Source organism: Chiloscyllium punctatum, chromosome 34, assembly GCF_047496795.1.
Source record: "Chiloscyllium punctatum isolate Juve2018m chromosome 34, sChiPun1.3, whole genome shotgun sequence".
NCBI lineage: Eukaryota > Metazoa > Chordata > Chondrichthyes > Orectolobiformes > Hemiscylliidae > Chiloscyllium > Chiloscyllium punctatum.
The window spans coordinates 16,233,908-16,250,832 of record NC_092772.1 but is presented as its reverse complement, the minus strand read 5'-3'; the positions used below and the strand labels follow the sequence as shown (position 1 = coordinate 16,250,832).

Below are 16,925 nucleotides of genomic sequence, written 5' to 3'. Positions count from 1 at the left end.
AACAATTAATTTGTTGAAATATTTTAATAAAAAGTGTTCACCGCCAGTGCTAGCTAAATGAACGACACAATGATAGGAGCAAGAGGAGGGCACTAAGCCCCTCGAGCTGTTCCAACACTTACTTAGATCATGGAGGATTTGTGAGCTAAATCCACAGGTCTACCTTTGGCTAAAACTCTTTAACACCTTTGATTAACAAGCAAAAACTATCCCAGATTTACTGATTTGACTGCCCATAACAAAGGGAGACACCATTTCTGAAAGATATTCCTGTGAGTACTGTGACACAATGAGGCTGGAATTAATTGTTCATGAAAGTAAACTTTAAATCTCTGACAATTTCCAATTGAAACATCCCAATCATCATATTTCATTTATTTAACACTATACTTCCCTGGAATAAAGAAATATAATGTGTGATAGCCTTGCTATAAATGAGGGATGCTTGATTCCTATTATATGATTAAGAAATAGCTCTGTTCATTCAGACAAAACACAGTCAACTCACACAAAAGGAAACCATGTCATCTTGTGTAGACACGCAAGTACCTCAAATAATTAACAATTCTTCCAGTGGTTGTTTGAATCTCCAGACACGTGTGGAATTGTCAGACTTTTTATATTGCCTTGAGAAACCAGTTATCATCAGTTTATTTGAATTGCTGAAGTTTTTGTGGTATTAGCACATTCACAGCGCTGTTAGGAAGTGAGTCCCATGGCTGTGATTGAGGAAGAGGAAACGGGCAGAGAAATAGTTGAGAGTCAAGTTGAAGTCTAATTTGGAGGAAAGATTTCAGGAGAAGCATTTACATGCATGTGCGCCCTTATCCTCAAGGATCACATTTTTGGAACATGCTGCCGAAGGGACATGTCAGCATGCAAAATGGAAGCTGAAAAAGGCACCTCGGCCCCTCAAGAAGGCTATTCCATTCATGGGATCATCATTAATCTTGCTGCTCACCAATCTTCCCAACACAGCGATAACATTGAACCTGATTATTTACTTTCCAGCAAAAGACTGATGAACCTTTGGAATTCTCCACCACAGAAATTGATTGAGGACAAAACATTAAATGATTTCAATAAGGAGATAGATTCCTTCAATCCTTAAAAAAATGCTCCAGATATGTGGGAGAAAGGGAAACAGGCTTGGTTGAAATTGGTTGAAAGCCATGAAAACATTGAAAGGGACATGGTTTGTAGGTTTGTAAGTTTTCATGTAATGCCAAAATTGGTGGTATAATTGGCAGTGAAAGTTATCTAAACGTACAATGAGATCTTGATCAGCTGGGCCAATGGACTGAAAAGTGGCCAATGGAGTTTAATTTAAATGAATACGACATGTTGCTTTTTGAGAAGATAAATCAAGTCACAACTTACAGAGTTAATGGTAGGGCACTGGGTAGTGAGGTTGAACACAGGGCCCTGAGGGTTCAGACTCATAGATTCTTGAAAGCGTTGTCTCAAGTACCTAGTGTGTTGAAGGTGTTTGGAACATGGACCTTCATTGGTCAGAGCACTGAGTGCAGGAGTTAGGGCTTCACGTTATAACTGTCCAAAACATTGGAATGAACTGCCAGAGGTAGTGGTAAATGCAGAGATAGGTCCAATATTTAGAAGACATTTGAACTGCTACAGGAACTGGATAGGTCTGGATGGATATGGGCCAAAGGCAGGCAAGTGGAATTAGTTTAATTTGGGAACCCTGGTCAGCATGGATGAACTGGACCAAAGGAACTGTTTCTGTGCTGTACGACTTTATGACTCTCTGGCTTTATGTTGGAGTAGGCTCAAAGTTGGAAGGTGGTGAGCAAGTGAGGGGCTAGATTGGGCAGGTGGGAGAATTTAGTCTGGTAGGCTGTGAGGTGCTGGCTGGCTGCTGGGTAAGCTTGCATGCACTCTGTCTGGCAAGGTGGCATCAAGGTAAATGGTAATGGTCACAGGATAATTTGTTCGAATTGCGCTTGGTAGGTGAGGGGTAATTTGAGCTGAAATGCAGGAGGTCTGTCTTTGCCAGGCAGGTTTATGGAGAGGTGGGCAGAATGCCAGGCTGGTTAGTGTAGAGGTGGGCAGAGTGCCAGGATGTTTCGGGGGTGGAAGGTCACTGTCATGAAGTGACAGGTGGACTTGTTGTCAAAATGCAAAGCTCGGAGTCTGGCAAAATGGTAGTTTGTAAAGCATAGATGTGAAAGGAGCTAGGATACAATGTGCACAGGTTGTCTTGGGTAAGATGAGAGGTCAGTGATCAAGGGCTGAGGTCATGTCTTGGGTAGTGGGCTTTTGTCAGAGGTTGTGAAAATGATGGTGCCAGGTCCAGTCAGGGCCAGATTCACCATGGGCCAGGTGCAGGGCGGCAGGAGTGTAAATGAGTGAAAGGAATTGAGATCATATGTCCATCTGGAAGGTAGAATAGAGAACATTACAGTGCAGTACAGGCCCTTCAGCCCTCAATGTTGCGCTGACGTGTGGAACCAATCTGAAGCCTATCTATACTACACTATTCCATTTTCATCCATATGTTTATCCAGTGACCTTTTAAATGCCTTTAAAGTTGACGAGTGTACTATTGTTGCAGGCAGTGGGTTCCATGGCCCTACTACTCTCTGAGTAAAGAAACAACCTCTGACATCGGTCATCTATGTCCTCTCCTGCCAGCCATCACTATTCTAGGAAAAATACTTTCACTGTCCACCCTCTGTTTATCTTTTATGTCTCAATTAAGTCACCTCTCAACCTTCTTCTCTCAAACAAAAACAGCCTCAAGACCCTCATCCTTTCCTCATTAAACCTTCCCTCCATATCAAACAACATCCTGGTAAACCTCCTTTGAACTCTTCCAAAGCTTCCACATTCTTTCTATAATGTGGTGACCAGAACAGTACAAAATACTCCCAAGTGCGGCCACACCAGAGTTTTATACAGCTGCAGCCTAACCTCGTGGTTCTGAAACTTAGTCCCTCTATCGATGAAAGCCAACACAAAGTATGCCTTCTAAACAACTCTATCAAACTGGCTGGCAATTTTTAGGGATCTATGTACATGGACACCGAGATCTCTGTGGTCAGCTACACTGTCAATATGGATTGCCTTGGATTTGTTGGGTGTGATAGGTGTTGTGTGTTCTGGGCATGAATGGGTGTATAGCAGGGTAGGGTTTGTCAATGTGAGTGGAAATTTAGGTCTAGACAGAGTAAGTGCAGTGGTTAGTCTGAAAGATGAGGTTTGGTGGTGAACTGCGTGTCAATTTGATAGTTATTAAAGTTAAAGATTACCAGTTCATTTCTCAAATCATATTTACGTCAATACTCAGCTGTAACACTCCAAAGTCTCTGAACCTTAATGGTCCTCTATTTCTCAGAGGCCTCCAGAATTCAGATAATTGTAAATTAGATGTTTCAACTTCCAGACAATTGGCATGAGTTCAGCCGTGACAGCCCTCCTCCCAGTCCCAGTGCTCAGCTCCTGCCTGTGCTGCTGCTGCAGTGACCTTCCTCCCAGAGAGAACATTCTGCCTTGCATTGATAAGTGAGGAAGGCTCACTGGACCTTTTCCAAGTATGGGGACGGCAAACACGAGGGGACACAACTTTAAAGTGAGGGGAGATAGGTGTAAGACAGATATCATAGGCTGTTTCTTTACTCATTGAGTAGTAAGGGTATGGAATGCTTTGCTGCCACGGTAGTAGATTCGCCAAGTTTAAGTCATCATTGGACAGGCTTGGATGCTGCCTGAACTGCTATTCTCTTCCAGCACCACTAATCCAGAATCTGGTTTCCAGCATCTGTAGTCATTGATTTCACCGAGGCATATCGACGTACATGGAAGAGTGTAGTGGGATGGGCTTCAGATTAGAATGACAGGGCAGCGCAACATCGAGGGCCGAAGGGCCTGTACTGCGCTGTAATGTTCTATGTTCTATGATTCACTCTGATTTCTCTCCGGGGGTACTGCCAGCTGTTGGGTATTTCCAGCAGCATGGTACATGTTGGGGCAGCACGCTGGTTCCGTGGTTAGCGCTGCTGCCTCACAGTGCGAGGGACTCGGGTTCCATTCCAGCCTCGGGTGACTATCTGTGTGGAGTTGGCAATTTCTCCCCATGTCTGCGTGCGTTTCCTCCCACAGTCCAAAGTTGCGCAAGCTGGGGGAATTGCAAATGTTGTGTTCAGTGATTTGGGAGGTAAGGTGCATCAGTCAGGGTTAACTGTAGCATAATAGGGTTGGGGAATAGGTCTGGACGGGTTACTTTTCAGAGGGTGGGTGTGGACTTGTTGGGCCAAATGGCCTGTTTGCACACACTGTAGAATTTCGATGAACCTGCATTTTCTTGGTTTGTATTTTGTGAAACCTCTCTGCTCTTCACAGCAATCCAGTGAAAGTGTCAGTTGGTGAGATCTTCAAACAGTTACTGGGGTGGGATCTGGAAGTTTTTCTTCCTAAATTATACCGTAATTGTCAAGAAGAGGAAACCAATGATCATAATCAGCAACTGGTAGGAAACAAAAATAAACTCCAGTTATGCTGTAGACTTCAGCGGGTGCATACTGGCAAACGTTTACAGCTGAGGATACATTTGAGTAACTGATAAAGTCAAATGAACAGAAACTAACTTGCTCAATTGGTCATTCTATTGTAGAGACACCGTCTCCCCCCCATGCTTTATGGCCTGGTCTCCTCCTGTCAGGAGCATGACACAGGTTCTGCGACCTTTGGTTGTTTGGTGATGGACTATTCCCCTGACGTCACCAAGGTAACCAGGAAGAACGGTGGGGAGCTAATCACGACTGGATTTAAGACTTACCCATCAGTGAGAAACAAGAAAGGAACCTACATCCTGAGCAACCAGTTAACCCTGCCCGGGTCAGCGTCAGATTGCCCCAGCAAAATCTACTGTGAGGTTCAACACAGCGGGTCACACAAGAACAAAGAAATGCCATGTCCAGGTACGTGTTGTGGGAACTGAGATAAACAGAGCAACTGGATTAATATGAAGAAGGCATTATTTATAACCGTTTTCACAGAATCACCTGAAAGAGCACAAGAAAAAGGCCCTTTGATCCATCCAGTCCACGCCTATCAATAACAGCCACCTAACTATTCCAGTCTCATGTGCCAGCACATGATCCATTGCTTTGTGTGACTTGCCTTTGCAAGGATGCATCTCAATTCCTCATATTTATTTAGAGGGGCTCAGTCTCTACATGACTTATAGGTGCTGAGCTCCAGGCTAACTCCACCCTCGGTTTGATTTTGTTTTCCCCTGAGATCCACTTGGAACCTCCTGGCCTTACCTTCATCCTGTGCCCCTGAGGCATTGATCAATCCATCAAGGGGAAAGGTTTCATCCAGTTTACCCTGTCTATGCCTAAAATAATTCTAGACATCATGATAATCTTCTCCCTAATTCTCCTCTGCTCCAAGGTAAACTCCTGTCTATCTAGTCTAGTTTCATAACTAAAACCCTCCAACCCAGGCAAGATCCTGGCAAATCTCATCAATACTGCCTTCAGTGTAATCTCATTCCTTCGATAACATGCACACAATGCTTCAGTATGGCCGAACCAATGTTCTATTAAGTTCCAGAATCATCTCCCTACTCTTCATTGTCAATGTCTCGGCTCAGAAAAGAAAATATCCTCTGACCTTCTTAGCCTCTTTGTTAAGACGACACAGAACTACAGGGGATCGGTGGGTACATGCACCAAAGATCCTCAGGCCTTTCCAGGGTTCCACCATTCAAAACGTCATACCTCACAGATTCTTCTGCCGAATTACATCACCTTACATATATCCGGAATAATTTGCATTTGCAACTTCTCTTTACATACAACCAACCCTTTTAAATCCTCCTGCAATCTAAAGCTATGATGCTCATGACTTACCAACATGACAGTTTTCATTTTATCTGTGATTTCACTGGTTAATCCTCCTAAATTTGAGTCTTAATCGTTGGTATGTAAGAGAAAAGCCAAGGAAACCTTTTCATCTGCCCTGGAAATATAACCACTTTTCATTCAGCAAGACAACACAGAACATCACGTCATGTGTCCTAATTTCTGAAAGTACATCCCAACACCCCTCCATGTTTTCTGTCCCCACATTGTCCCTCATACCAGTGAACACTGACACAACACATTCGTTTTGACAACACCCTAATACTCCAGCTCCACTCCAATAATAACACTTAATGAGCTTTACTGTTCCCGAATAATTCTTTTATTATGAATGAGACTGTAACTTTTAAAAATATTTTCCTTTGTTTTGACTGCTATTATTTTCTCATGGTCCCTTTTGCTCTTCTAATTCCTTTGTCTTTCAAACTCCCCCTTGCACGTTCTGTACTCGATAATAATTTCAATTGTTTTGAGATTTCAGTATAGACCGGAAGCCTCCTTTTTTTCTCTTTATCTCACCCTCCATGCCCTTTGGTGTCCAGAGCCCGCTGCATTCTTGGTCCCACGCAGTGGCTTCCTGGGAAATGTCCTCCCTGTGATTTTCCTATCTCTTTCTTAAATGTGTCACACTGCTCTGACTCAGATTTACCAATAAATGTCAGCGTCCAGTCCACTCTGGTCAAGTCATTACCTGATCTTACTAAAATTGTCCTTCCCCTTTTCAGAACTTTGGGCCAATTTCTATTCCTTTGCAGTACAATCTGAAATCCAACTGATTTACGATCACTGTCTCAAAGTGCTCCACCATTGAGGTTTTACCCACTGGGTCGACTTCATTCCCTAAAGTTAAGTTCAGATTCACCCCTTTCTTGCAAGGTCTGGATTGAAATTCTCTGTATTAAACACACACTTTGCTAAAATATTCTCCTGGGGGCATTTTCAGAATTGTGCTCCTTCTAAATTTTTGACTAAATGAATATCCAACCCTGTGCTGAGGAAGTTCAAAACCTCTTTTCTCATTCCCCTATTTAACTTACACTTCTCTGAAATTTGCCCATGTATGTGCACTTGGTCTTTTGGACCTATAGTAGGGTCTATCGTGCTCTCCCTGTAGTTATGTTTGCCGTATTTTGGTTAAGAAGTACTATCCATTTGCCTTGGTTCGAGGAGGTATCCATGATTTCATTTCTCTTTACAGCTTAAAATACTTTTGTCAGAATTGGGACAGAAGCAACATTCTGTACCCCACACCCCCGCCCCCATCCTTTTCCATCTTTCCCTGTCTCGCCTGAAGGCACTAAATCCTAGAATATTGAATAGTCACTCCTGCCCGGCTCTCAGTATGTCTCCGTGATAGCAGCCGCATCATTTCCTCATTTATGCCGGCAATTCATCTGCCTTGTTCATCAGACTCTGTCATTAAAATGAATACCATCGAACGTTGCTATCTCCCTTCTGGTGTTACTGGCCTATAGTTTCTATGCCTCCTTGACTCCCTTGCTGTGTCCTATAATATTAGCCTTTCACATTGTCCTGCTGATCTTTCTGTGTGGATACCAGCTTCTCCAGCACTCTGCACAATTATGATTCTTGTATCCATTAACCACAAGAAACCTTGATATATGAGAACTGATTGTATTTGTTCTGAAATTCGTCAGATAATTTATGCGATGTGTTTCCTAATGATCTAGGTATTCTCCCACCAACCCTTCTAACTGTCAGCTCCAGTGAAGAAATCGCAAGCAGCAAGTTTGCAACCGTCGTCTGTTCAATAATCGATTTCCATCCGAAGTCAATCTCCGTGCGTTCGTTGAAGAATGGCCAACCCTTGGATTCTGGCTTCTTCACGTCTCCCGTGTTTGAGGCGAACGGGAACTTCTCGGTGACGAGTCGGCTAATGGTCCCTTATGGTGAATGGTTCAACAGCGCAGTTTATACCTGCCAAGTCTCTCATGGAGGGAACATTCAAAGTAAAAACATCACCGCACTCCAGGGTAAGAGACACACACTGAGAGAGCTACAAATCACTCTGAACTCTGATGTGAATCAAACACACTAATTTATCAGGCATAATAAACAGCATGGTACAGCTTCTTATTTCCCACATGCCACGTATCTCATTTCAGTTTGAGTGTTACATTAGCATTGCTCATAATTCAACATTTTGGCAAGTCAGAAAAGCATGTTTCCTCTCTGTTGAAGTTAGATATATAGACAGTGAGCTTTGTTAAATAGTTTGTTGCCTGACCATGCTGGGACAGGCATTCAGAGTGCTGAATCCTTGCCTGATAGCCGCTTCAAGGATAAGTTTGGGGGTGGAGTGGGGATATTGGAGAGATATCTGATTGAAACATAGAAAATACTAAGAGACTGAGGTCGAGTGAATGTGGAATAGATGTTTTGACTGGTAGGCAAGACTCGGACCCAAGGGCACAGTCTCAGGGTCAAAGGGGCACCGTTTAGAACTGAGATGTGGAGGAATTTCTTCAGCCAGAGGGTGATGAGGCTGTGGAACTTGTTGCTGCAGAGGGCTTTGGAGGTCAGTCCATTGTGTGTATTCGAGCCAGAGATAGATCGGCTCTTGTTTAGTATGGGGAGAAGACAGTAGAATGGCTTTAGCCCGAAACGTCGATTTTCCTGCTCGTCGGATGCTGCCTGACCTGCTGTGCTTTTCCAGCATCATTCTGATCTAAACTCTGGATTGGTCGAACAGCCTTATTCTGATCCTCCATCTTATGATGTTGTGGTCTTAAAATGATGTGGTTAAAATATGCAGTGACCCTTACTTGAAAATAAATCAAAATGCGTTCAACGCTTCATTCCCTGCTCAGGAATGACCTGTTGGCCTTGGACACTGTACGACATTGATTTTTATCTGGTACTGAGCTCTTTAACTTCACTTATGGGATCAGGCCACAGACCAAGTGGGCATCACATTTGATGAACTGGGATAAACGTGATCTCACTGAGCTTCTTTAAGGTGCTCTCTGTAATTATTGGATGAGGCAGGAAAGTAAATTCTGGTAAGAACGCTACAATAGGGATGAATGAGCTAAGAACTCGAGACAGGCTCCATGCTTCAGGCTCACTGCCTTTATTCCTGATGAAGGGCTTTTGCCCGAAACGTCGATTTCGCTGCTCGTTGGATGCTGCCTGAACTGCTGTGCTCTTCCAGCACCACTAATCCAGTACAGGCTGATTTAGCCTGGTTTGGGGTGGCGATGTTTACATCGTGAGTAGTGGATGTCTATAAAACAAGTGTACATTTCCATCGCGTTTGTAGATTAATTTAATACGCTTTTGTTTGTTTTTTTTCTCCCCTGCTCTATGAAGAAATTAAAAAATGCAGCTTGGTTAATAAAGTGAAAGTACAGACCAGTCATGAAGTAACTGAATGGAGGGAAAGACTTAAGGAGATGGGTGTCCTTCTCGATATCCAATGCTGTACTCAATGTCTTGTTTTCAGATCTACTCCAAACACAGCCCACGAGGAACAATGACATAAATTAGAGAATGACATCACACCAATATCGCAAAGTAATTTTGATCATTAAATATAATGAACAGAATTTCCATGGCTGTTCACCGCTCCTGTATCACTTTGATCTCTGCAAAGAGAATAATTATTATTTATTATAATTTGTCCAAAATTTAGGATGTGATTTGGCAGTCAGCGTGACCAGCAGCATTTGCACATAAGGGTTATGAACATGGAAATGAACTGATTGTATTCAGATTACTCTTGTCACAAATATCAATAGATGGTGTTAAGTGAGAGACAAACTCTGAAAGAAAGGTCATTCCATGGGTCACATGATGGCATCTTCGATGATTTTACTTTTTATCGTTCCAGCAATAGTTGGAGTTGCCATTTTGAAGGTGGTATCTTCACCCTGTGAAGAGGTAATCTGAAGATTGGCTGTTTGTATCAGAAAGGGGCATTTTTCATTGACTTTGATATTTGTTTCATAGAAGATACCTAGTGCCAGCCGAACACCATTAATATCCTCCCACCGCCATTAGAACAAGTCTTACTAGAGGCGACGGTGACGTTAACCTGCGTTGTGTCCAATCTTCCTTCCGGAGTCAACGTGACCTGGAAACAAGAAAAGAAGCATCTGAGATCAGAGATTGCTGACCAGCCTGGACAGAATCCCGACAGCGTGATCAGCAAATTAGACATTTCTACTGAAGCCTGGCTGAGTGGCTTTACTTGTCAATGTGTGGTGTACCATCAGAATCTACAGACTCCACTGAGAGACTCCATCCACAAGGAGAAAGGAGAGCGGTGAAATTAATGCACAAAGGATCCCATGTGTAATCCAGATCCAGTTACATCAATGGCAGGCTTTGATTGGTAATGAACAAACACTGTTGGGAGCATTAATGATGCATCTGAAGGCAGGATAGCTAGGTAGCTACTTAAGAAAAAGATGGACAAAAGGATATTGTATTCTGATTAAGTCAGATAAGGTGGGAAGAAGCCAGGGTTTTGATGTCACCATCAGCAATGACAGTTGGACAGAATGTCCTTGTTGTGGGCTGGAAACATGGAGGCAACTTTCACATTAAACTATACTTTTTTAACTGGACAGAATGTGTACCATTCTGCTCCTTTTGTAAACGGAAGTGACCAAATCCCAAATTAAACATGGCGTATTTTAATATTTAGTGAAATTGTGATATTGGTTCAGGATTTTTTGGTTGATTTATATTTGTCTCAAATATTCTGCCGTGATTGATCCGCTGGAGCCATCAGTGTCAGTCCTCCTGCCACCAACAGAAGAAATCTCCGCTCAGAGGTTTCTCTCCCTCACCTGTTTAGTGAGAGGTTTCTCCCCCCGAGAGATCTTAGTCAAGTGGACAAACAATGACAAGCCGGTGAATCCCAGTAACTACAAGAACACCGAGGTGATGGCCGAGAGCGACAACTCCTCCTTCTTCATGTACAGCCTGTTACCCATTACAACGGAGGAGTGGGCCAGCGGTGCTTCTTACTCCTTTGTGGTGGGACATGAAGCGATTCCATTGAAGATCATCAACAGAACAGTCGATAAATCCAGCGGTAAACCGAGTTTCGTAAACATTTCACTTGCACTGATGGACACTGTTAATTCATGTCAATAAAAATCTCAAAGTTGCATTTAATAATTCAACAAAAGTAATAAAGCTTTTTTTTCCTCCAATTGTGAGTTAAATACTGAGTTAGTTGTTTCTCACTCTGACTTACATTGCATCTGTGTAGTTAAAGTGGATTATGAACAGGTCTAGGATGAATGTCTTGTGCAGTTAATGTTCTCTGCTCAGATACACCCTGGGTCAGAGACAGAGTAAAGCTCACTCATTGCAGGATTCCGCCAAGTACCTTATCCATCCTAAATCCCTCTGTGACAAAATCTGACAATGTCCATTTTATGTCAAGGGTAGAGCACGGGTTTTGAACTTGGTGTTCTTGATTCCCCCGATTGGACATTCTTATAAAATTCAGGTCAGTTTTCAACTGCCACATTGCAGCAATTGGAAATGTAAATTTAAGACACATTAAAATTAAATTTGATTGGAACATACCAATCGTAAACAGTGCAGAACAGTTTGAATGTAACCTTTGTTTCTGGGGAACTTCCAGGGATCTTGCACCAGCGCATGAGTTGAGAGAATGTATCTTCACTTTCATACTAAAATGAATCGACAGATAAGTTGTCGTGGAGCAGAGGGGAGGGGAATGTTGAATGATCTGTCCTCTTGCTCCCTGTGCAGAGATTTCATGGTAGATGTCCTCTGTAATGTTCCCCAGTTACTAACAGGAACAGTCAGCTTCTTGCTTACTGTCCAAAGATTTAACATTTCCTTGCAAAATAATACCTTTGAAGCATGTTGGACACGCTTGGCTCTGTTAACAAATGATTAACATTGATTCCCATAATCCAAAACTGGTGTTTGCATCGTCCGGGTTAGAATTCCATAGTTTTGTCTCAGTTTTCTGGAGCACATGGGATCAATTCTGGTATTCGAATACCTGATATCATTTTGTTTCACATACAGTACACAAGTAGACATTTTCTAATAAACATATTCAGAAATGTTATCAGTGGGGATTTGAACTCACGCCTTTTCTCTCAGAGACAGAAATTCTATCACTGCAACAGAAGAGTTGTTCATAAAACGCTTATCTCGCCACGACGATGGGAAATGTTTCCTACAACACCAAGGTCAAGTCTAATTATGGGCAATCCATTAAAATAAGAACAATAAATTAGAATAACAAAAATTGCAGTCTGGCATAAGAACAGATACAGAGAGATGATCGCAAATACACACGTAATGACACATATATGGGCTCTCACCTAAAGACAAATATTTATGTGCACACTCAAATGTGCATATAGATACTATGTCACACACGCATACTCGCACAGAGCCACACATGGCAAGTGGTACTTGAACACTCACCTATGCTCATACAAAAACTTACATACACCAAATGAAAATCATTTGCACAAATGATCAGGGGTACTCACACATAACCATGAGAAACATAGACACACGGTAACACACAAATGGGCATGAATACATATACATTCATACAGTAAAATGCGTACAGACATACACGCGTGAACACACAGATACAAATTTTGAAATATGTCCTCCCACATGTCAACTCACACAGCCACGTAAGCGCACAGAGATAATTATTGATATCATTATTTTCCCATTTTCAGAATCACAAATATACGATGACAGGGGCAGCTGAATTAGTTATTTTTACACCACATTGATTAGCATACATACAATATCACACGTACACACAAATTCAGAGTCTCACATGCAGACACACAAGTGCCTAAATAGAGGGGCGTTTATTAAATAAGGATAATGGGCACAAGCATCCACAAACAATAACACAAACAAGCTTATCAGGAGATGGTTTGGGAAAGATTGCCACACAAGCAAACATAATCATATAAATATAAACATCCATCAAAACATTACATTGCATGCTAACATTTATTAAGCATAAACATGAAAATAACCTAGTTGTTGGTAGGATCTGAAACAGACACATAAGCACACATTTTAGATAGCACTAATGAAAAGTGAACACTCACAAAGACATTACAAGATAAGCATAGGCAGCAACGAAGTGACTTATTAGCATGATGATGCTTACACAAGGTGAAAAGACCAAAATTTAGGTGCACAAACACATGAGCACACCAGCAGCAAAGGAACAGGAATATGTTTATTCATGCACGGACTCCAACATGGGCAAGAGTGAAGTAAGAGACTCTCATAACGACATACACAAACATGAAAGGAAAACCAAACACACCAAGCAGTAGATCAAATAAATCAAGGGACACATGTACAAAAACTTATTCCTAAATATACAGATCCTACAAACAAAAATATGAACCAATTACCTGACTGTGATGTCACTTATATTCATGATTTGCCAAGCCATTGGTCACCAATACATAAGGATGAGAATCACATGTGAACTTTTATTCAGTGATGTCCACAATTTTCAACTAAAGTGCTGTCACACCCTATATTTAATATATAATGATATAATTCATAATGAGCATTCCACAAATAATAATATCCTTAAATAATAAATGAAAAGAAAAATAATTTAAAACGTTCTGACGTGGACAATGAAGAAAGAATATGTGCAGTTCGTATTTGTAATGTCCTGCTAAGAGTCAATAATGCACTAAAAGATACAGATAACAGTCACATTTGGGAAATACCTGACTGCTTTATGAAGATGTAATGGTCTCTAATTACATGACTTGGATGCAGATAGATCGATCTGGATCGATAAACAATCTAAATGCGTTCTCTCGGCTTTATATTCATAGATTCAATAGATCGCACTTGGATTGAAGACTATGAGGATGATAACAGCAACATCTGGGCAACTGCTTCCACGTTCATCACCTTGTTCTTCCTGAGTATTTTCTCCAGCGCTGCCGTCACTCTGGTGAAGGTGAGGATACCACATCTTTCTCACGCCAAGCAGCCCAATAGGTTGTGTGAAATCTCTAAGTGTGCCATTGAATAAACATTAAGTCTGAAATTCCCTGATCATAAATATCTGCATTATTGCTTTATTTCTCTTTTCCAGGTTAAGTGAATGTGTTGTGGACCTCTTTGATTTTCCTGATCTGCTTATCAAGGTCTCTGAATTCCCAATCTACAATCTGTCCTGTTGCTGACTCTAACTGTGAGATTACTTCAGTTTATCAGCGTGTAACTGAGACAATTATTGATGGATTTTCCTTTTTACTTTGATATCTTTGAGATGGTTGTGGTTGGAAGAATTTGTTGCTTCCCAGTTGTTTGAAGCCTCATTTATTTTGTTTTTATTTGTTCCTTACTCAGAATGGTTGCCTACCCTTTCTGGTGAGCCTTTGTATTCCCTTTCTTGTGACTGTTACTGATGTACAGAAAATTCCCAGCTCACAGCGCATGTGTTCTCGTCTCAATGTGGCATTCAGCCATTATATTCACTTCTGTTAACTTTTACATCAACCTTTTGGATAAAAATGCATTCTGAAATGGTTAATAAATCTCGAATGGATATGCACTAACCTTGAGTTTGTTTAATTCTTTCTTCATGGCCAGTCAGTAATAATACATTTTCCCACATCCAACTCCTTTCCCATCCAAATACTTTCACTTGTTCTGTTCGGTTGTGTTTCATCCAGTCATTTAGTTTAATGCTGCGCTACCATGCAGCCCACTAATGTAAATATATCTTTCACACGATATGCCTGATGGAACACTCCAGAGGCAGAATGATGAGAGAACATTTCTTCTTATGCACAAAGTGTCACGGCCTCGGGTCACGTAATGATAATTTTATAGGCTCCACCAGAAGCCAATAAAAAGGCAGGCAACGGAGTTTGAAAGTTTACTCTATATTGTCTAAACTAAAAGTACTCCCAATGTCGGGACAGCCTAGGTTAGTAATGCAGAAATCGCCATCTAAAGTGCCCAACGAAATATTCATCAGCCAAAAATGTCAACGTTCAGTCAGGTATTCAGACACAACACGTGCACAATCCAAGGGCGGATTCACAGAATTGGAGTTTTTCTCACACATAAATCTCATGGAGCACAATTCCTGGGATCTATTTGACACACCACACCTGTCAAATCCCAGGAAATGAGACTGAAATCTATCTGAGACAGGGATATTACTGAACAGCAACCCTCAAAAATAATAATTCAGAGGTCGATGTTGATCAGGCACGGCAGAGCTCATGAGTGCTTGAAATTTTCAGCCTTTGGGATCTAGATGACGCAAGACAGAATTGAGAACCAATCATAGCAACTGTTCACAGAGTCTGGAAACTGTCAGCAGAGGAGAACATTCTCAATTTCTTAGAGTCGGTGAGGTGTATCAACCCGGGAATAGTGTTGTGAATCAGTCACGCACCAAATCTCATAACTTTGCATTTTTTCAAAAATGTGGCACCTGAAATTGGATGAAATATTCCAAGTGAGGCAAGCGACTCTTTTATATCAGCTTAATATCATTGCTATGCTTTGGTTCTCTACAACTTGAAGTCGGGATTATTTGCTCTTCTGTCCACATGTCATGGTACATTCCTTGATTTGTGCACATACACACGGAGGATCCTCTGCTCCTTCACCCCTTTGGGTTTACTCCCTTACTATTGTATGTTCGCCTGAGTTCATCACTAAATAAAGAAGCACGTCACACCTGCCTGAGTCTGAGATCTATCTGACACACCATGCATTCACAACTCTCTGCGTAAAGAACCTTCTCTATACCTTTCTCCTAATATATTAAAACTATGACCCCCTCGTACCAGTCAATTCTGCCCTGCAGAAAATTCTCTGCCTATTGACTTTATCTATTCCTCTCATTATTTTGTATACCTCAATCAGGTCTCCTCTTTTTCTTCTTCTCTCCAGAGAGAAAAGTCTGAGCTTATTCAAACTTTTTTTCATAAAGCAAACCTCCAGTCCAGGCAGCATCCTGGTAAACCTTCTTTGCACCGTCTCCAAAGCCTCTATATATATTTTTATAGCAGGGCGAACAGAACTGGACACAATATTTCAATTGTGGTCTCACCAGGGACGTGAAGAGCTGTAGCAAAACCTCGCTGCTCTGAAACTCGATTCCCCTGTAAATGAAAGTCTAAACACTATATGCTTTGTTAACAACCCTATCCACTTGGGTGGCAACTTTGAGGGATCTATGTACTTGCACACCCAGATCTCTCTGTTCCTCCACACTGCCAAGAATCCTGCCTTTAACCCTATATTCAGCATTCGAGTTCGACCTTCCAAACTGGAAAAGGATGGACCGAATGCCAAACAGGAGAAGTTTGTTGGCATGTATCAGAAGAGTTTGGACCAATGACCAGAAACATGAAACCGGCTTTTAAGCAAGCTTTCAAAGTGAGAATGAGTACCAGAGGGCAGCGAAGGGAGTTTATCAATAAAGTGCATCTAATTCAGAGGACTTCACCAAACTCTTGGACAAAAAGATATAAAGCAATCAGAGAACCAAAGAACAGAGTGTTTATATAAAGGGTACAAGAGACAGCGTGGACCAAGGCCTTGAAGAATTTAGAGATAGACATAAGTTTACACTGAATATATTAGATGATAATGAGCCAGTTAAGATAGAACATAGCACATAGAACAATACAGCACAGAACAGGCCCTTCGACCCACGATGTTGTGCCGATCATTTGTCCTCGTTTAAGCACCTATCCATGTACCTATCCAATTGCCGCTTAAAGGTCACCAATGATTCTGACTGATCTCAGTCCTTTCTCTAGAAGCACAAGTTTAAGGTTACCAGTCTTGTCCAGGCCAGCATTAAATTGGATTTTTATTTGCACTGTGCACATCTCCTGATTTCACAAGATATCTTAGTTTGTAAATGCAATAGAATGTATTTTCCACCGTTTCAGGAATTCATTAAATAGAAGTTAACAGAAATAAACAACTTTCCAAAGCTGACTTTCAACAGCCAGACTGATACAATGT

At 41.6% G+C, this 16,925-nt stretch overlaps 1 gene segment (V, D, J or C); it reads left to right on the top strand.

Moving 5' to 3' along the window:
* The first annotated feature begins 4,720 nt into the window (after window positions 1-4,720).
* LOC140458698 (Ig heavy chain C region, membrane-bound form-like) lies at window positions 4,721-13,956 on the top strand. The segment is given in 4 exon segments: window positions 4,721-4,940; window positions 7,583-7,885; window positions 10,717-10,956; window positions 13,754-13,956. Coding segments are annotated over 4 exon segments (966 nt in total).
* Window positions 13,957-16,925: the final 2,969 nt, after the last annotated feature.